The sequence below is a fragment of the Equus caballus genome, chromosome 6, assembly GCF_041296265.1.
Source record: "Equus caballus isolate H_3958 breed thoroughbred chromosome 6, TB-T2T, whole genome shotgun sequence".
In the NCBI taxonomy this organism is placed as follows: domain Eukaryota; kingdom Metazoa; phylum Chordata; class Mammalia; order Perissodactyla; family Equidae; genus Equus; species Equus caballus.
The window spans coordinates 47,339,028-47,359,340 of record NC_091689.1 but is presented as its reverse complement, the minus strand read 5'-3'; the positions used below and the strand labels follow the sequence as shown (position 1 = coordinate 47,359,340).

The 20,313-nt window shown below is 56.7% G+C and overlaps 1 protein-coding gene and 2 non-coding genes across 4 annotated transcripts; all 3 read right to left on the bottom strand.

The window, feature by feature from the left end:
* Nucleotides 1–1,015: 1,015 nt before the first annotated feature.
* On the bottom strand, nt 1,016–1,087 carry MIR141 (microRNA mir-141). The gene has a single exon (NR_032852.1). It is a non-coding gene; the product is annotated as a microRNA mir-141 (primary transcript).
* Nucleotides 1,088–1,432: 345 nt separating this feature from the next.
* On the bottom strand, nt 1,433–1,496 carry MIR200C (microRNA mir-200c). The gene has a single exon (NR_032856.1). It is a non-coding gene; the product is annotated as a microRNA mir-200c (primary transcript).
* A 2,633-nt stretch (nt 1,497–4,129) lies between these two features.
* Nucleotides 4,130–20,099, bottom strand: PTPN6 (protein tyrosine phosphatase non-receptor type 6). Of its 2 annotated transcripts, none has more exons than XM_014740655.3 (16): nt 19,706–20,099; nt 13,844–13,966; nt 13,427–13,621; nt 10,645–10,834; nt 10,364–10,480; nt 10,146–10,259; nt 9,888–9,984; nt 9,406–9,485; nt 9,092–9,241; nt 7,849–7,980; nt 7,574–7,728; nt 5,469–5,536; nt 5,219–5,370; nt 5,029–5,120; nt 4,502–4,633; nt 4,130–4,324 (listed from the first exon to the last, which is right to left on the bottom strand). In XM_014740655.3, the coding sequence occupies exons 1-15, from the start codon at nt 19,717–19,719 to the stop codon at nt 4,519–4,521; spliced, it is 1,794 nt and encodes a 597-aa protein (XP_014596141.1). In that variant the 5' UTR covers nt 19,720–20,099; the 3' UTR covers nt 4,130–4,324; nt 4,502–4,518. The 2 variants fall into 2 exon arrangements, with proteins under 2 accessions (XP_014596141.1, XP_005610948.1); XM_005610891.3 differs by lacking the exon at nt 19,706–20,099 and adding an exon at nt 14,058–14,874.
* Nucleotides 20,100–20,313: the final 214 nt, after the last annotated feature.

Below are 20,313 nucleotides of genomic sequence, written 5' to 3'. Positions count from 1 at the left end.
GCACTGTTTATCCTACCCTCTGTTACTACCACATCACCCCATTTATTTACCAACATCTCCTTTTTTAAGGCTGGAACAGCTGTGGCTTTGCTGAGCTAGACCAAAAATCTGATGACCCCAACACAGCTGCTTCCTTGGTGACTGGGTTCCGTGTAGCTGTCGGGGAGACCATTTGTGCCTGTCGAGGGACTTAGATGTTCAAAAGCCCAGTGAGTCGTGTTGCCTGCTGTGGGCTACCCGTACTTTGAATTTCACAGTCACCAGATGCATTACCAGAGCTCTAGCTACAGAGGTGGCTCCACTCCCGCTTCTCTGGGCCCTCAGCAGAACAGGTGCCTGTCTTCAGTCCCTGTGTAAGCCATCTCACATCCCTCCCAAGACAGCCCTCGCTGAATCTCAAGCACCAGAGAAATGAAGACCCTGCTTGTGCCCACATGCCACTACAGCCCGTTTCCCATCCCTTGTCCTTAAAGGGAGACAAGGGACATTGGAAACCATAAGAGAGCATGCGGGACAAAAGTATGCACAGAAATTAAAGGCTTGGTGAGTAGGGGAGGAGGTGAGTCTTAAGGGTTAGGGCCTAGGTTCATCTTCAGCTTCTTAGATTTTTGGAGAAAGTAGATTAATTATCCCCTGCTTTGCAGGTTGAATGTCATGAAAGGGACAGGGAGATGAAGCAGATGTGGCAGCCCCACTCCCCAGGAGCTGGAAGCCTAAAATGAGACTGAGAGACAAAAACGGGTCAAGTGATCTCAGATCAGCCTGCCACAAGTTTCTATTCACACTTTATTTCTTTCACGTCCCCAAGACAGGAAGAGAATGGAGGTGCCTGGAGAGCAAGTATGTTTCCAAATCCTGCCGCAGCTCCAGAGGCAGCCATTTTGTCTCCTCCCCATTGTTCCCCTTTTCCTAGTGATTTTCCCCCCATCCGGAGGGGTAAAGGTCAGAGGTTGGTCAGGAGGCCTCCATGGTCTTCAGGGCTCCCTGAAGGTCATTGGCGAGGGAACCGGCCCGGGGGCCATCTTTACCAGACAGTGTTAGGAGCTTCACAATTAGACCATCCAACACTGTACTGGAAGATGGACCCAGAGCCGGCTGACGTGCAGCTCCAGGCTAGAGCTGACCAGTTGCTACAGGGACCCTGGCTGCAGGCCAGGTGAGGTCTCGAGAGTTCCTGAGCCAATCCCAAGCTCAAGGTCGGCTGTGGGTTCTGGATCCACCAAATGACAAATCACACTGGGTTGGGGGAAGGGCTCGGGGCCATTGTGTCCCTTCAGCGGGCAGTCAGCCAACAGAGAGCAACCTCTTCTGCAGCACCCTCCACTCTAAATGAAGGGGCTTCCAGGTTGTGTAGGGAGGGTTGGGAGGGGGGGTTGCCACTGGGGCCTGGGGGCCTGAGGCAATGGATGTCGCTGATACAGGAACAGAGGCCTCCATCATTACCCGGCAGTATTAGAGACTCCCAACCAGCACCCAAACACTGCTGGGTAAGACGGGGGCCCCCGCCCAGCCTGCCCCCCTCCAAGTCAGGCAGTCCTAGGCCCAGGCTCCAGGTGGAGAGGCTGCAGAACCCCGGCTCCCATCCCCCCACCACCCGCGTCCCTGGGGACACTTCCGGGTGAGCCCTGCAGCCCGCCACCAGCCCCACCCTGACTCCTGATCCACTGAGGCCCAGGCAGGGCTTCAGCAGCCCCCTGCCCGTCTCTTCTCCGCCTCTGAGCCCCTTCCCCCACCACCCCCACAGCTTGCCCCTGCCCCCAACACACAACAATTCGCCAGACTTCATCCCCCAACTGCAATCCCCAGCTCAGCCCAAGGACCCCTCTCCGGGTGGCCTTTACCTGTCGGCAGGGCCGCCTGCCCCCTAGAGAGTGAGTGCTGAGGAGAGGAAGGGGAGTCGAGGCCCAGGATCCAAGGGCCGAGAGCCGCCCTGGCCTCCACTCTTCCTCCTTCCTTCTCCGCCTGCCAGGCAGCAGGCTCCTCACCTGGGCCCCGCCCGCTGCCCCTGCGCACAGGTGTGTCCTCCTGCTATAGGCTGCCCCCCCACCGCCTTAACCCCTTACCTCCCTGGGCCGCTGCAGGCGTCTCCTCTGAGGCCTGGCCACCCTACTAGGCCTCCCAGCCTTTCCAGGCCATCTCTTCTCTCCTACCTGCCTCCTCAGCCGCCAGGCCAAGACTAGGGAGCGTGGTCTCCAGAGGGACAAAGGGAGAGGCTGTCTTGGGTCCCTGTTGCCTTCCTCCTTGGCCTCTCCCCACAGCCACTCCTGCCCCCAGCTAGCCCATTCCTCTGAGGCTTCTGACCCTGCCCATGGTAGAGCTGGAGGCCCAGAGATCCCCGCGGTCAGCGAGGGGTCAGCTCGGCAGGGATTGGGTTGTGCCTCCGCCCATGCCCAGCCTGTGCTGGGCATCCTGTCAGTGGAGGGCAGGCAGGTCCCAGCAGGGCGCCTCCCCGTCCTCAGCCCGTGTTGGGGTGTTCCCCTGCTGAGAGGCCCAAGCTGGCCAGGAGCATCAGCACTGACCTGGCCAGTTGAAGCCTGAGCTGCTCCCCCTCAGCCCTCGCATGGCGCTGCAGGGAGAGGCCCCGGTGCTCTGCTCCGACCTCTGCTCCAGGGCCCAGGCAGAGCCGCCAGGGACCCACCTCAGTGCCTTGGGCACTTAGCCCAAGGGCGGTTAGAGGGGGTGGGACCTGCCTTTCTTTTGTGCAGCTCTAGCTGTTGCTGGGAGAGGGGCCCTGAGGCCCACAGGTGAGCGCCCCACCCTCCCACCCCTTGGAGGGCGGACGGCTCCAGGGAGCTATTGTGGTGCCCAATCCAAGCTCTCCTCCCTCCCTCCCTCTCTCCTTTGTTTGCGTCCTTCCTTAGACCTGATGCACTGATTTTGTGTTTGTGGACTGTTTCTGGGTCTGTCCCCACTCCCAGTCTCCTAGGTCCCACAAGGACAGGAACTGCCTTGTTCACCATGGGGCCCCCAGCACTGCCCCAGTGCCTGCGACCCAGTGGACACTCAATAAAGAGAGTATACGCTTGGGGCCGACCCCGTGGCCCAGTGGTTAAGTTCACACGCTCAGCTTCGGCAGCCCAGGGTTCGGATCCTGGACACAGACCCAGTACTGCTCATCAAGCCATGCTGAGGCAGCAACCCACATGCCACAACTGGAAGGACCCACAACTAAAGAAAAAATATACGAACTATGCACTGGGGGGGGGGGGGGGGCTTTGGGGAGAAAAACGAAAAATAAAATCTTTGGAAAAAAAAAAGACAGTATATGCTGAATGGTGAAGGCCAGGCCCTCGTTGCTTCAGGACTGTGCCCACTCGGCAGTGGAGCCAGTCCTTCCTGAGCAGGACTCACAGTCCGAACTCCCGGGAGACGAACATTTTAAATCAAGAGAAAGCACGACGCAGAGAAGGAATCGCTGTAGTCCACAGGTGAAGGCAGAGGGGAGGACAAAAAGTAAAACTCTGACCCGGAGCGCAAGGGCAGCAGCTGCCCCGTGGAGGGAGGAGCAGGCGCTCCTGTGAGCTCTCAGGAACCTGAGGCGGGGGAGGGGCTGTTGGCGATGCTGGGCCCGGGCTTCCTGGCCTTTAGCCATCTCATTAGCTCTTGGATCTACAAGTCAGCAACAGGGGTGCATGGTTGTGTCCCCCTGGGGTGACCCCTGCTGCATCTCTGTGAGTGTGGGTTCTGCGGCCAGGTGGTCTGAGTTAAAATCTTAGATTCAGTGCTCAACAGTCCTGTGACCTGGAGCAAGTTATTTAAGCTTATCCATGCCTCAGTTTCCCCCACTGTAAAGTGAGAGTGACACAGTCGCCTACATTGAATTACTACGTGTAGCCTTTAAACAGTGCCTGACACATGGTTAGCGTGCAATGAATTACTGCTGCCAGTTGTGATCATCATCCCTTATCTCAATCTCTTCACAACCACCCAGTGAGGACCATCCTCCACCATCCTCCACTTCAAAGGAAGGAGACTGAGGAACCAGCCCGGGGCGGTCATATTCCCAACATGTTCAGCGGAGTCCAGAACCAACTGTCTGACTGCGCAGGCTGAGCTTTCCCGCGCCCACAGCACCTCTCCCTGCCCACCGCCCCTCCCACCCAGGCACACAGAGTTAGAGACCCACACACAGTGTTCCTAGGGGCTTTATTTACAGGAGTAGAAGGGCCTGGCCCCCATCTGGGGCCTTGCTGGGCTATATACAGGGTCAGGGAGAGGGAGGTGGGGACACCGTCATTTAAATTACAAAAGAATGGGGCAGGCTCCTAGGTTCAGTCTGCGGTCATCCATTCACTGGAGGCCTCCACAGGGATCAGGGCTGAGGCTGCAGAGACAGGGGAGTTCGAGAGTCAGGGGTGGCTGGAACTTGGGGAAGCAGCAGGTCTGGGATGGCCGGAAAGGGAAGGGTGAGGCTACAGCCACCCATCCATCCAGGGGAAGCACCAGAGCCAGGGGACATGGGGGCAGGGCAGCGAGAAGCCGGGTAGAGCAGAGGCCGTACCTCAGGAAGTGCCCCCCTCACTTCCTTTTGAGGGAACCCTTGCTCTTCTCCTTGTCCGCTGACCGTTGCTTCTTCACCTTCTCCTCCTTCTTGTTCTTAGTGTGCACGTTCTCGTACACATCCTCCTTGTGTCTGCAGGTGGGGTGGGCAAGTGTGGGCAGTTGGTGCAGGTCAGGGGACAGTGCAGGACTACCCAGCACCAGCAGCCCCCTCTGGGCCACCCCATCTCACAGGTGAGCAAACTGAGGCCAGGAAAGCGAGGAGACCTGGTCACTGTCCTTACACTGGACTGGAAGCTCCTGTCTAGTCGGGCAGAGGATCCACCTCACACATTAGTAGAACACCAGTACCCAGCACAGGCCCCACGCAGAGGGCACTCAGGAAATACTTGTGAACACAGGGAGTAAGAACCAAGTTTGAACTTGAACCCAGGCCTCCCCAACAGCAGCGCTTGTCCTCTCTGGAGAGGAGGGTCGGGCGGGGAGGAGAAAGGGGCAGACTGGGAGACAGGAGGTAGGGTCACTCACTTGGAGGAGGTGCGAGAGGCCTTGGAATGGGCATTCTTCATGGCTGGGGGGTAGGTGATGTTCCCGTACTCTGACTCTCGGCCCTTCTGGGACTGTGGGCAGAGGTGCGATGGGAGAGTGGTGGTCCCAGCAGGACCAGGTGATGCCCCCTGCCTCCCCGCATCCCTGTCAGGCCCTGCTCTGCACACACCTGCATGACCTCCAGCTTCTTCTTGGTGGTTTCAATGAACTGGGCAATGGCCACGTAGATGAACTTGTACTGTGCCTCCGTCTGCACCATGCCCGAGCGCTGTGCCCGCACCATCTGGATCGTCTTCTGGATGTCGATGTCACAATCCAGCCCTGGGCAGGGACAGCAGTAGGACTTCAGGCCCAGGCAGAGGCGGACACCGGGGGAATGCCCACCCCCCCACCCTGGATGCCCCACAAGTAACCCTCACCCTTGGTGGAGATGCTCTCCATGAGCATATCGATGACAATGATGGTGCCTGTGCGGCCAATGCCTGCGCTGGGGAGAGAAGGGGGCACCATCAGAGGCCCAGTCCACACCTTTCCAGGAAGGGGGAGCCCCAGTGCTCAGCTCCAGCATGGGGCAGGGCATAAAGAAACTGAGGCTCCAGAGAGATGAGATAACATGCCCAGGGTCACTGGGCAGGCAAGCAAGGGGCAGAAGTTTGCCCAACTCTGCACTCATGTTCGCCACTTCAGCCAAGAGATTTGTGGTGAAGGACCTGGCTCTCGAGTGCTAAGACGCTGGTGCCCCCGGACATGTCCACCGTTTTCCTTCTTCCCAGCATCGTGCTCCTCCACTGCCAGCCTGATCCCTGACTCCTGGCTGGTGGCTGTGCCCCCCACCCCAGAATCTAGGACCCCCAGTCCCACCACTGTCCTGCCTGCTCCACAGGCACACTGGCCCCCCTGGTCCTCCCCTACACCCTTGGCCTGAGCCAGGGCTCCCCCAGCCCTTTGAGAGTTATATTTGGAGCTTCTCGCTGCACGGCTTCATTTCCCTTTTTCTTCAGACTCCGACGGCAGAGAAAGGGCAGCCCTTGAGACAGCGGGGCGCAGGGGCACTGAGGTCAGGAGTCTTGGAGGAGTAGCCGTAGGAAGTCTCCCTTCTTCCTGCACCCTCTGCCACCACCCCGGGGCAAACAGACCCGAGGAAGCTCAGAACAGAAGTTCCCACAGAGACCCCAGGCCCGCCCCCTCGGCTGGGCCTGCCAGGACAGTGCCCTGAGTGGTGCTGTCTAATTTCAAACCCAGATTGTCAAAAATAACCCCCACTCACCCACTTCCTTCCTGTCATGTCTAAATAAAGGCCATGGGGATTTCAAGAAGCGGGGAGGACAGCAGGAGGGTCGTCCTGAGCAATGGGCCTGCTCTGGAGGCAAACTCCTGAGACAGCACGTGGGACACCTCCAGAGTCAGCCCACCCAGCCCTGCCCCAGGACCAACAGTTGCTGGTGGGAAGAAGAAGGAAGTCTGAGGCCCTCTCAGCCAGGGGTCACATGGAGGGAAGAGGACAAAGCAGGTTCCCATTTCCCCACTCCCGCCTGATGCAAGTTAGTGAACCATGAGCAGCTCCCACTTCTTGTGGGTTTACTGTCTTCCAGGCACAGCGATAGGGTCTCATTTAGTCCTCACAACAACCTTGTGAGGTCCTGATTTTACAGATGAGGAATCTGAGGGTCAGGGAAATTAAGTAATTTGTCCAAGATCACACAGCCAGGGGGTGGAGGAGCTAGAATTGAAACCAGTGGCCTCTGTCCGGGACCCTGAGCCCTCTGCCTCCCATCCACCTAGGCCGGGCCAGCTGGGTGGGCCCATCTGCAGCACTCTGCCCCTCAGGCTTGATGGGAGCCCTGCTCCTCCTTGCTGACCCCCCACCTCCCCACCTTAGCAGGAACGGGGTCTCCTGATCATGAACATGAGGGTCTCCAGTGGAGCTGGTGATCCACGTGCCCCTCCTAAGGACATCACCCATCCCTACTCAACCCTGGGGCCAAGTTGAGGGCCACCGGCTGGGAAGGGAGAGACAGGGAGCAGCAGTGAAGAAGCGTAGCCCCCTGAGGGTTACAGACGGAATAAGAGAAGAGATGGGGAGCCACACTGACCCCAGACGGAAGGTGTTGGGGGCTGAGAAGAAACACAGGCTGAGAAGGCTCATATGAAAAAACAGGAGTGACCAGGACTTAAGTCTATTGTGAGCACCAGTTCAGGCTCACCCGCCGACCTGCTGGTGACCTGACAAGTTGCCAGGCCTCAGTTTCCTCAGCCATATTTGGCAGGGTTGGACTAGACGGTACATCCAGGGAAGTCTGTAAGGAACCCCCCAGGCACAGGATCAAACAGTGGGGTCCATCAAGCCAAGTTCCACCCATGGGTCTGGAGCCCTCAGGGAACCCAGAGGAGGCTGGAGGAGGGGCCGGGGCATTAAACGAGTTAATATGCAGATTGCTTATGACAGTGCACCGCACTTAGCAATTCACTTGCCAGCTACTATTTTTATTATTACTACTAATGTCATTATTATTATTATTCTCACCTGCAATGCACGATGATGGGCCCTGCGTGAGGCAGACTTTCCTGCTGTTGGTTGATCCGGTCCAGGAAGCTGAGGACACCCCCAGGCTCGCTGGGGACCCCATGGTCAGGCCAGCTCAGGTACTGGTAGTGCCAGATCTCCCGAACCAGGTCCCCCTGGGCCGAAAACACAGGTCAGTGCCCCTGCTCCCACACATCCCCCATCCTACCCAACCAGACAAGAGAACAGGTCTAAGGAGTGGCCCTGGGAGTAGGGCAGGGGTGGGAGACACTCACATTGTCCAGCGGGGAGACGTGTAAGGTGCGGAGTTTGTACTCAGCTGTGTCGTGTTCCCCACAGTTGGTTACAGCGTAGGGTCCATACACACGCTGAGAGCCCACCTCTGGCCAGTAGGGGACACATTTGTTCTGAAAAGGGAGGGCGGAGGTGAGGAACGAGGCACAGGAGCCAGCTCGAGCCGTCTAGGCCTGTGGTAGGCCCTGAGTCCCTGGTGCTGGCCCAGTCAACATTTGTTGAATGAATGCATGAAATGGCCGAGAGTCAAAGACTTAGGATCTGGGTCTTTGCTCAGCCACCAAGTGGTAAGACCTGACCAGCCCTTTCACCTTAGAATTCATTCAACAAACATCGGCTGGCGCACGCATAGGACCTGAAGCTGTGCAAGCCAGGCTAGAGTTACAAACACCTCAGATGCAGTCTGTGCTTCTGTGCCTCTAGCAGCTCAGAGAGAGAGAGGGAACGGGGAGACAGAAAGCTGCTCAGGGGCACATGGAAGGAGAGGCTAATTCTCCCTCTCAGTTATGGAAGAAAGCAGAGAAGGCTTCCCAGAGGAGGCAGCATTTATTTGAGCTGGGTCTTCGAAAGCCAGGAGTCTGTCAAGCAGAGATAATGGGGAGAGAGGACGTCATTTCCTAGCAGAAAATGAGCTTGTGCAGAGGAAGGGAAACCTGAAAGAGCCTGGCACGCTGGAGGCAGCGAGTGTAGCAGGGAAGCCATCAGGCCTTGAATGCCAGGTCTTCGAGTGTGACTGTGCTGAAGGCATCTGGGAGCACTGAAGGGTTTACAGAGAGGATGTAGGGTGTGCTTTGGCCGGAATCACTTTGACCCCAGGGCTGAGGGTGCTGTAGAAGGGGCAGGCTCCAGGCAGGGAGACCCGCTGGGCAGTGGGTGCGGGCGAGGGCAGGCTCCAGAGAGATTTTTGAGGCAGAGAGGACAGGACAGGCTGCTGCCTGGATGGGGACAGGCAGGGAGGGGCAGGAGGAACGTGTGCTTCGGCGCGCTTTAAGGAAGGAGGCCCATTTCAAACCTGGGTCTGGTGGTCAGGAGAGCCCAAAGTGGGGAACCTCAGTGTGGATCCGAGACTTCGTCTCTGTGCCTCAGTTTCCCACCAAGATTTGGACCCTTGGCCTGTGAGGTGACTTTCTGTGCTGGTGTCCAAATTTTCCGTTTTAATGGTGGTGGACAACAAGTACTGGGGAGGATATGGGGATCACGGGGCAGCGTGGGGCTGGGCCCTACCCGGCCTTTCTCCACCTCTCTGGTGGTCATGACGATGACACGAGTGTTCTCCTGCCAGACCATCTGCCAGAAGTCATTGACCGTGGCCTCCAGGCAGCCCTGGCTGGCAATGTAGGTCTTAGCGTTCTCATCAGGGCCTAGCAGCTGGTTCTGGATGCAAGTGCAGAGAGACACACACCAGGACGGTGAGCACCTTAGCCCCAGACACGCCCTGCACACCCCCTCCAAGTTGTCAGGTAGACCCGATACCCCCCTGAGATGGGGAATCCCTGGGTCCCAGCCTCTCCTCCATGTGACTGGTGGGCGCCACTGACCTTGACGTAGTTGGCATTGATGTAGTCTGACCCAGGGATGTTACTGTCACGTCCCTGAAGGATCACTCGGCTGTGGTCGACTGGGAGTGGGCAGAGGAAGCAAGAAGGGCCTGGGTCAGCCGGGAAGTCACCAGCCCTGGCTCAGACCCTTCCTGAGCCCACAAGCCATTCTTGTCTCAGAAGCCATGAGGCTCAGAGCACTGCCGGTGGGCAGGGGTGGGGGGTCTGTATGGGGTAGGGGACGGGGATCTCTGAGGAAGGAGGGGGTGGGTTGGGGTGGGGGAGGCCCCACTGGGAGAGGCTTTTCGGAGGGAGGAGGCTCTGTTGTGTGGGTGGGGAGGTGGGCCCCCCTGAGCTGGGGGTAGAGACCTACGAGACGGGGTGGGGCGGGGGGTGGTTGGCTGGGAGAAATGGAGTCTCCTGGGTGAATGGAGGCTGCCTGGGAAGGGGGAGGGATGGAGGCTGCGGTGTAGGGCACTTACACGGGAGAATGTTCTTGTAGCGGTTCTTGCTCTTGTTCTCTGGCCGCTGCCCTTCCAGCCGCTGGTGTAAGTTCTTCACCTCCTGCTTCTGCAGGCTCTGAGGGGCGAGAGGGGGGAAATGAAGCACCAGCCCCCAGATGGAGACGGGCATGCACGGGTGAAGATAACGTGGCACAGATCAGTATAAGGGGTGGTAGAGAGGGCATGGGGTCTGCCTGGGACCCGATGCCGGTCGCCCTGCTGGTCCCCATTACTCACCTCAAACTCCTCCCAGAAGCCAGCCTTGGCTGTGTCCTCGGACTCCTGCTTCTTGTTCAGTTCCAAGACCCGGTTCTCGATATCAGCCGCATTCACCCGCGTGGCGTAGTATGGCTGGGGTGGGAGAGGGCGAGGGTTAGCAAGTTGAGCTCCCAGAAGCTCATGTGTCTGGGGGGTTGCTCAGGGGAAAGAAGGAGGCACCCAGGCCCACCCTTCACCTGCCGCAGGTAGACGAAAGCGCCCGAGGCCTCCTCGATCCCCGTCTTCTTGAAATGCTCTACCAGGTCCGTGAGGCTGTCAAAGGTCTCCGAGCCACCCACTGTGTAGCGTCCACCCTGAGGAGTGCCAAGTCAGGCCACCCACAGGATACAAGTCTCCCTCCCTGGACCCCTAGCCTTGGACCAAAGCCCAGGCTGACCCTCCCCAGCACCCAGGCTGTGGGCATGGACGGGAGCCCCAGCAGGACGCCCCCCGCCCCCACACTGTCCAGCTGCCTTACCTCGCACATGACCTTGATATGGGTGACTCTGAGTGGGGAGCCTGGGCCAGCCTTGGGCTGGTCACTGAGCACAGACAGCACAAAATCTCCAGGCTGGCTGAGACTCTCACGCACGAGAAACGTCCAGGGCTCACCCTTGGCCTGAAGCAGCGTCTCTGCCTGCCCCCCAGACATGTGCCCGTGGTACCACCTGGAGAAGGCAGCAACGGGGTCCATGAGACCTTGGCCAAGGGGCAGGCCCTGAGCAGAGACATTCACAGAGGGAGCAGGGAAACTGAGTACCTACGATGTGCCAGGGACTGCGCCAGATGCTTTCAAGTCCACCAGCCTATTTAGGTCCATTCCTCTCACAGAACTCTGAGAGGTAGGTACTATCCCCCCTTTACAGATGAGGAAACTGAGGCTGGGCGATTACACGCTGGCCCAAGGCCTTTGCTGATAAGAAGCAGGCCTCAGGAGTTGTAACCAGGCCCACCTCTGAAAGTTACGTCAAAGGCAGAAAGGCAGACCATATCAAGAATGCCTAGAGGGGAGAACCAAGCCAAGGTCTCCATGAAGGACAGGGCCAGGCTTAGGAACGAAAACAGCACCAAGAGAAATGCAGACAGAAGCCAGGCCACAGAGAGCGACGGAGCTGGGGAAAGACGGAAGTCACAGGGAGGCTGCTGGGGAGAACTACCCAGGGTGGTAGGGAAGACAGACGACCCCACTGGAGAAAGAGCGGTTTGGAGGGCTCTGGGGTACCCAGCATGACATCACTGAAGGGGAGGCAGGGGCTCAGAGGGGCTGAGAGGGGCTCAAGGGGCAGAAAGCAGAACTAGGACCTTTCCCCAAAGCACACCCCCTTCCCAGGAGGAAACTGTAGCCCCACAATGCCCAGCCCCACAGGAAACCACGTGATGGAAAAAACACAAAACTCCTTCTGGGGAGAGAGTGAGAAGTGAGGTTGTGAGGTTTCCTCAGCCCAGGGACCAGGGGAGGGGGGGCATTTTCCAACCGCAGGGATGGGGGAAGGAGGGAGGGGGCCAGCCTGTCCCGCCCCATCTCACTCATACCCAGAAGAGACCTCAAGACCTCCAGAGTCCCCTGCCCTGTCCAGGAGCCCCCTGGGCCACCCCCTCCCACCTCTCAGGATAGGCCGGGGCCCATGGGCAATGGGGAGGGGGCTAACCCTCTGCCCCCAGGCCCCAGGATGAGGAAGTTTCCATGCAAATGTCAGGCTGACCACAGGCAGAGAGCTAGCCATTGAGGGGACAAATGCAAATTCCTCAGGGGAGGAGGGGCAGCAGCCAGGCAGGGAGCACAAAGGGAGGATGGAGAAAGGGCCTCCAGGTACCCACCCTTGGCTGGGAGGCAGGGCGGTGGGGGGGGGGGGGGCGGCCCAGGGGGGGGGCCCAGGTGTCCTGGCTGGGTCACCGAAAGGCCTCTTAGAGACAGCTTCCCTGGGCTCCATCCCCTCTCTCCTTGACCCCCAGCTCTGCTCTTCTCCTGCTCTTCCAAGCAATTTGAACCAGGCCTCAGGCTGCTCCCCAGGGGCTCTGCTCGGCTCCTCCTTCCCTATTCTCCTACATCCACAGCCTACTGCTTCTCTATGGTCTCAGTCAACCCATCACCCTCCAGCAGAGCAGATTCAGCTGCAGGAAAGGAGGGAGAGAGGACGCCAGGCGAATGAGAGGGTCTGGGTCGCAAAGCCCTGAGTGCGCAGAGGGACAGGGCAAGAAAGCACTAAGAAAGGACACCATGAGCAGAGCCATCAAGCCTGGGCTTCGCTCCTACAAGAGGTGCTTCAAAGGAAGTGGATCAGCGGCTTCATGTTGGCTGGAAAGAGGTCTCCAGTGGTGGCCACACAGCTTCTACCTCAGCCTCACCCAGTTCTAAGTTTTAATCTTGGCTTGAACAAAAGTATTGAGGCAAGTTGGGAGGAATGCACCTCAGAAAGACGGAAAACAGACAGAATCAGGTTCAGAATCATTTCAACAATCAAGACACTAATTCAGGACAAGAGCGAGCTGGCTTGGCCCCAGGAGTGTAGAAAAAGGCCCTGGAGTTATTCAGCCGCCCTTCACCTTAACTAGAGCTGTCATTGAGATGCCACCCTGAAAGCTGAATGTTCGGGGCTCCCCACCCCCCGCCCAGGCTTTAAGGAGACCACATGGAGAGTAGCCAGCCCAGTTCTGGGGACCATATCTTTGGAGCCAAAGAGACAGGAGGGGAAATGTTTTGAGTATTACCCTGTGCCCGGATACTGGGCCCCTTACACATGCGACCACATCGCACAGTTTTCAATGATCCGTGTTCTAGTTCAGGGACAGGTCAGGCTCTACCCAGCCCCAAAAGGCAGACCATCCTCACTGGGTTGCTGAGATAAGGCATAAAGTGTTCTCATCAATGTTATTCCCTCTGTTCCTCCTCCACACCAGCCTCTCTGTATTAACCTGTACTCGGGCAGGGAATAGTTATAGGAAGGCAGACTCAGTTCCGTAGAAGGAAGAAGAGCTTTCTAACAACAGAGCTGGGCTGCTATCAGACACAGTCACTAGCAGGGCCTGGGTTGCCAGCTGATAGGAACCCTGGAGAAGGCCAAGGTGACCTTCTCTTGCTTCCTCAGGGGTTGATGGAAAGGGATGGGAGGTTAGTCCCCTGAGACACAGGCCCCAGGGTCACATGGAGGAAAGAGACCCGCATAGCCCTGGAAAGGAGCGGGGATGAGAAAGCACGGACAGTGCAGGGTGCAGGCCAGCCCATCTCTGCGTGGGGGGGGCCAGGGTGTGAAGGTCCTCACCTCTCACTGGTGGGGTCAGAGCAGTTAAGCGGGTACTTGAGGTGGATGATGGTGCCATCACGGTCCTGCAGGACGCCCTGCTGCTGCGTGTAGTACTCCACCAGCTCTGTCAGCGTTGCAAACTTCTCCCCTCCATACAGGTCGTAGAAATCCCCTGAGTTCTGGATCCGAATATGGGTCACCTGATCCCCTACCCTGCAGGGCACCAGGCGGTGAGGCCAGTGGGTGCAGGAGTGGGGGTGGGGATGGGTGGGGGATGGGCCGAGGTCCTGAGTATGGGCACACACAGGGATGGGGTGGACGCAGACACGGGCAGGGGACATGCTGGGGCTGGGGCCGGGAAGTTGGCACTGCCATGAGGGAACCGGAGATGAGCTGCCAAAATACTGGCCCTGGCAGGAGTTGGAGGCCACCTACCTGACGGAGAGGGAGAAGTCGCCCTGGTTCTTGCGGCTGGGCCGAGCCAGGAAGCTCCCGTGCACGCCTCGGCCCTTGAGCAGGGTCTCTGCATCCAGCCCACTGAGGTCTCGGTGAAACCACCTGGGAGGCCGGCCGGGAGGGCAGTAAGGAGAGGGCCCGCGGGCCCCAGGACACCCTTGTCTCCTGCCTACCGTGGGTCCCAGGCCCTTACCTCACCATCCTGGGGGCTCCACGAGAGGAAGGGGTACAGGGAATGAGGTGGTACCAGCGGGTCCGGGTGGTGGCGAACTCTAGGGCTGAGCCTCCAGCACAGCTCTCAGCTCTCAGCTCCCAGGCCGCCTCACCACCCGGCGGTCCTGGTTCTGGGGCTGCCACTCCACTGGCCTGGGGCACCCGGCAGGGCGGGGACAGGAAGGGGCGCGGCCGACCCCTTGGGGGAACTCACTTGTACTTCTCGTTTTAGAGCACAGCGAAGAGAAGCAGAGAGGGATGGCAGTGGGGGTGGGGACGGGGTGCACTTTCCACACACCTGCCCACCGCCAAAGGCTTCAGGAGCATGACCCTCCGCAAATGTGACAACACACGAAATAAGGCCACACTTGTGCCTTGCACCCTCCAGGCGAGGAGCACCCTCACGCTTCACACACGTGAACCCACACAGTCACATGTCGCCTCTTCCTCCTCCTGTAGCTGCTTCCACACAGCCTTCCCTGGTCCAAGCTAATAATAATGGGGGTGACGACTGTCATTTGATGGAGTCACACAGGCATAAGGTCGTTTACGTGCCTTGTCTGATTTGTTCCTCAGACAGCCCTGTGGAGCAAGTGCTGTCTTTATCCTCATTTCACAGACAAGGAACCTGAGGCTCATGGAGGGTAGGGAAGTTGCCCGAGGTCACCCAGTCAGTAAGTGGCAGTGCAGGGATGCAAACCCGGACGGTCTGGTTCGGAAGCCCGTGATTTTAGCGACCACATGCCAGCCCTCGGGGCTTCGAGGACAGAGGTTGGGCGACTCCTGGGCCACTGGGGCTGCAATGGGACGGGAAGAATCCTAATAGCCAAGGCCGCGCACATGCTGGCAAAGGGAGCGGCGCCCTCGCCTCTGCTGACACACACGTCTGAAGAGGTGCCACTGGGACGGAGGGCTGGACGTGACCCCTGCACAGCCCTGTCAAAGGCGCACTTTTCTACTTCTTGTCCCTAGGGCCTTGCTGCACCCTGCCCTAACCATGTAGTTAGTCGGAACCAAAGAACAGAATGGGAGGGGGAGCAGATGAGGGTGGAGCCGCCAGCCCCCGCCCTGGGGTTGGCCCACCTGTGCCTGACCTGTAGGTTCTTGCCGAGTGGGTCTGGTGTGAGTCAGCCAGAGCTCAGGGATGACCAGGGGCCTGGCTCCTGGGAGAGGCTGGGGGCCAAGGTCTCTGCCATGACTGATATTCTCAGGGCTGGTTGACCTTGAGAGGCCCTAAACACTAAAAGCTTATGATGCTGCCTGTGTGTCATTCCAAATACAGCACAAACACCGCCAAGCCAAAACAAGAATAGAGAAGCCCAAGCAAGGGTTCATAAGAAACTCCCATTAGGAGCTTCGCCTAGAAGGGAGGCAGGGGTTGGGGGGCCGGAGGAGAGGGCTGAGAGGGAGGTTTACTTCTCCCTCATGCCTTTGTGAATGTTGTAGCACGAGCATGATTACATTTATAAAAGTTAATAAACTGACTGGGAGACGGCAATTTCTGGGAAACTTCTGGGGCGTTGGGACTGCTCTACATCTTTTTTTTTTATTGAGTTAATGATAGGTTACAATCTTGTTAAATTTCAGTTGTACTTTATTGTCTGTCAGTCGTGTTGTAGGTGCACCCCTTCACCCTTTGTGCCCACCCCCCACCCCACCTTTCCCCTGGTAGCCACTAATCTGTTCTCTTGTCCACATGTTTAAATTCCTCATATGAGTGGAGTGATACAGAGATTGTCCTTCTCTAGCTGGCTTATTTCACTTAACATAATTCCCTCAACGTCCATCCATGTTGCTGCAAATGGGATGACTTTGTTCTGTTTTACGGCTGAGTAGTATTTCGTTGTGTATATCTACCACATCTTTATCCAATCATCAGTTGCTGGGCACTTAAGTTGCTTCCACATCTTGGCTATTGTAAATAATGCTGCAATGAACATTGGGGTGCATGGGACTTTTGGAATTGCTGACTTCAAGCTCTTTGGATAGATACCCAGTAGTGGAATGGCTGGATCATAAGGTATTTCTATTTTTAATTTTTTGAAGAATCTCCATACTGTTTTCCATAGTGGCTGCACCAGTTTGCATTCTCACCAGCAGTGCATGAGGGTTCCTTTTTCTCCACAACCTCTCCAACATTTGTTACTATTAGTTTTAGATATTTTTGCCATTCTAATGGGTGTAAGGTGATATGTTAGTGTAGTTTTGATTTGCATTTCCCTGATGATCAGCTATGATAAACATCTTTTCATGTGTCTATTGGCCATTCATATATCTTCTTTGCAGAAATGTCTGTTCATGTCTCCTGCCCATTTTCTGATCGGGTTGTTTGATTTTTTTGTTGTTGAGTTGTGTGAGTTCTTTATATATTATGGATATTAAGCCTTTGTCAAATATATGACTTGCAAATATTTTTTCCCAGTTAGTGGGTTGTTTTTTTGTTTCAATCCTGTTTTCATTTGCCTTGAAGAAGCTCTTTAGTCTGATGAAGTCGCATTTGTATATTCTTTCTATTGTTTCCCTTCTCTGAGAAGACATGGTGTCCGGGGACCGCTCTACATCTTGATCTTGGCAGTGTATGCACGAGTATGTATAAATAGGACGTTCCTCGGGCTGTATGCTTAATATTCATGCACCTTATGTATGCTATACCTCAATTAAAAATGAGGAGAAATGGGGCAGGCCCAGCGGCGCAGCGGTTAAGTGCGCACGTTTGGTTCGGATCCCGGGTGCGGACATGGCACAGCTTGGCACACCATGCTGTGGCAGGCGTCCCACATAGAAAGTAGAGAAAGATGGGCACGGATGTTAGCTCAGGGCCAGTCTTCCTCAGCGAAAAGAGGAGAATCGGCAGCAGTTAGCTCAGGGCTAATCTTCCTCCAAAAAAAAAAAAATGAAGAGAAAAAATAACAAAGTGCTAAAGCCCAGCAGAAGTCTCTTTTTCCTGTGATGTCTACTGTATCCTTTTTTGAAACATCAAACATCAATTTTCCCCCCTAAAAAGAGCCTATTCCCTCACCCCGCTTTCTGGTGCCCTGGGGAACTTGCTTGCTCTGTTTTTTGCAGGGTCTAACACTGACCACCCCTGCAGTCTCGGACGGCCACCCTGAAGGACCAAGAGCAACTCACAGCAAGGGCAGGCACAGCGTCTACACCATCAGCCCCGCTGCAGGGCCGGCCACTGCCGGTCTTACTCGCCTCCAAATGTTCAAAGCTGAGCAAGTGTTTCTCCCAGAGTATGTGTCCGATAAACAAGCTCATTAATACCCATTCACACATGTGGTCACAAGTCCAGCCTCCTGGCCCTACACTTGCACACCCTGCTTGTCACCTACAGATGAGTATACACACACACACAAGCATCCACTTACGCACATGGTCCCACCACATGCACCTCATCATCCATCCCCATCTACACACATACCTGGTCCGGTGCAAACACCCACACATGTTCACACCATCCTGACCACACATGAAGCTGCAGGCCTGCGCTCGGCACTAAACACCGCTGCACTCTCCTTCCGGGGTTTAAACCCACTTGGTGGGAAGAAACTAACCAGGCACCCAGAAAGTCCTGAAACACGGAAGAGGCAGAAATTTCTCTGAAGCCAAGATGTCAGGCCAGAAGACAGACAGACAGACACTAGGATAAGATGTACAGCCTCTGCTGTCCTTGGCAGGAAAATAAATCACAACCACCTCCCTACCCCGGCAGAAGTGGGGTTTGCAGAACACTTGAACACACACAACCCCATCTGGGCCTCAGACACCCCTGTGATGTGGGAATTATTTTTCCCATTTTTTTCAAGGGAGGAAAACGGGCTCAAGGAGGCCGAGAGTTACAAAAGAAGTACCTAATAACTCAGGAGAGAAAATTATTCACTTGGGAAGTAGGGTTGAGACTGAGACGGACAGTGATGCAGAGACAGGTGGTCTGCAAGAGCAAAGTGAAATAATCTCTAGAAAGTTATGAACTTTCCTAGCCTCAGTGTTCCCACCGGATAAATGCACTTAACAGTATTTCCCAAACACTGATGTAAAAAGCTAATATGTAGTAGGGTTTTATGCCAGCAGCTTTTACCTTACATTATTAATCCACATGCCAACCCTATTTAGTCGGACTTATTTACCCCAATTTTAGAAACAAAAACTAAGACTCAGAGAAGTTAAGGAACTTGCACAAGGTCACAAGTGAGTGGGAAGGTGGACAAACCAAGGCTGTCTGACGCCAGAGACTATTGCCATCTCCGCCACACCAACCACACTGCCGGAGGCTTGGTCGGGGGGGCACCGCACAGCCCACAGTGGAGCGGAGGGGCCGGTGTTCCTGCAGAGGCAGCCTCTGCAAAGGCACCGAGCTGGCAGGCACAGGGTCCACGTGAGCCGTGCTGGGGTGTGAGCAGAGAAGAGTGGCTGGAGCAGCTCAGAGAGGCTGGACCTGCTGCAGAGGGTTTTATGAGGCCAGGCTGAAGAACCAAGGAAGGATTCTGCACCAGGAGAAGCCTCGCCAGCCACCTGGTAGGAAAACAGCTGTGGCAGGAGTGTGGGAAGGATGAGGGCCAGAAGACTCAAATAGAGCCCTGTCACAGGGCTAACTGTGATGTGTGCCCTGGGGGAGGCGGTGGAAAGCGGAAGGGCAGACTTGAGTGTGAGAAGTAAGACCCAGCAGGACTTGAGAGGACCAACCCACAAACACCAACACCCCAAGAGGGTCTTCACTATAAGATCCAAACTGCAACAAGGCTTAACCTGCCTGGCCCTGCTCCCTCTCCACTGGTTTACTCTGCAGCAGGCACTGTCCTTGTCTCATTTGTTCCCACCACAGGGCCTTTGCACTCGCCATTCCCTCTGACCAGGGGCTTGACTCTCATTACCACATGGCTGGCTCTTTCTCATCATCCAGGTCTCAGCTCACGCACCACCTCCTCAGGAAACCCCTCCCTGACCCCTCCAGCAAGTGATGCCAGTGGCACCCTGTCACTTGCTAGCACATGAAACTGTTTTGTTTTCTGTGTAACACTTCTGAGAATTTATTGATTGGGTTCTTTGTGTAGTCCGTCACTGCCACTGGAATGAAGCTCCATGAAAGCAAGAACCATGCCCATCTTGTTTGCAACAGCATTGTCAGCACCTTAGAAGGTACCCGGCCTATAACAGACGCTCAGTGTGTATGTGTTGAATGAATGATGCAGGGGAGGGGAAGGGAAGGGAAGCTGAGAGAAAGTGGAACAGAGGCCAGATGTTGGGAAGTTGGGTGGGAACAGAGAGCTGTCTCAGGTTTGCACTTCAGACATCATGTTTCAGGTGATGTGAGTTACCCAGGGGTCAGGTCCTAAGCAGACGGCAGAGGCAGGGTCCAGAGGCCAGAGAGAGCAATGCAATGGTGAGAATAAATACACGTTTGACAGGGGAAAGTCCTATTGCAAAGGGGGGAGCAGGACAGAGAGGCAAGAGCCTGGGGTCCTCTCATCTTGGGGGAAGCGGCAGTAGGACAGGAAGCCGACCCAGGGCAGGGGGCAGCCGCAGACTGCACTCATCGTCTCACACCTGTTAGGAGTGAGCATGAACCCTACCCCTCCTCCCAAAGTAACAGGAGACGGTAGCACCCAGGTGGAGCAGGGGACTTACCCACAGGACAGCATCTCCCCAGAGGGATGGGGGAGTCGAAGGCAGAGGGCCACAAGGGGCGGGGCAAAGCCAGGGGCACAGCTGTGCACAGTGGCCCCAACCAGGTGAGGAAGAACGCTCAGAACTCAGCCACTTCCTCCACGATGCTGCCCGCTAGGCCAACGGCAAGCCCCTGGACTAATGCTCCCCGGAAAAGGGACAGGTGGAGCGGGACTGGCCCCACACCGCCCACAGCAGCCTGCTTCTCCCTCCAGCCCGATCGGAGTCCAGGGCCTGCTTGCCTGTCCTAGGCCTCCCTCCCTTGGGATGGGAGGAGCCACCTGGAGCTCCACCTGGCACTCAAGCTGACCAAGGGCGGGCGGGTGGGGGCAAGGACCAGGAAGTAACCCTGGCCAAGGGAACACCAACCAATGGGGAGTCTCTTGGTGCACAGAAGCCAATGGGCCTCAGGAAAAGCCGGGAAGCCCCACTCCTCAGAGGAGGTGCCGCCTGTGTAGACACACCCACCTAGGGTGCTGAGGGGCTGGCCCATCCTCCCACTCTGCCCTGGAGCGGAGCTGAGCCCAGAAGCACAGGAAGGACCTGGACAGGGAAATGGAGCAGCCTGG

What these genes read in the sequence shown, in the direction of transcription:
- PTPN6 (XM_014740655.3), bottom strand. An exon ending in CTTTCGTCTACCTGCGGCAG is followed by an intron (nt 10,260 to 10,363) that starts GTGAAGGGTGGG and finishes CTCCCACCCCAG; the next exon opens with CCATACTACGCCACGCGGGT. An exon ending in CCCATCATCGTGCATTGCAG is followed by an intron (nt 5,537 to 7,573) that starts GTGAGAATAATA and finishes TTCTCTCCCCAG; the next exon opens with CGCAGGCATTGGCCGCACAG.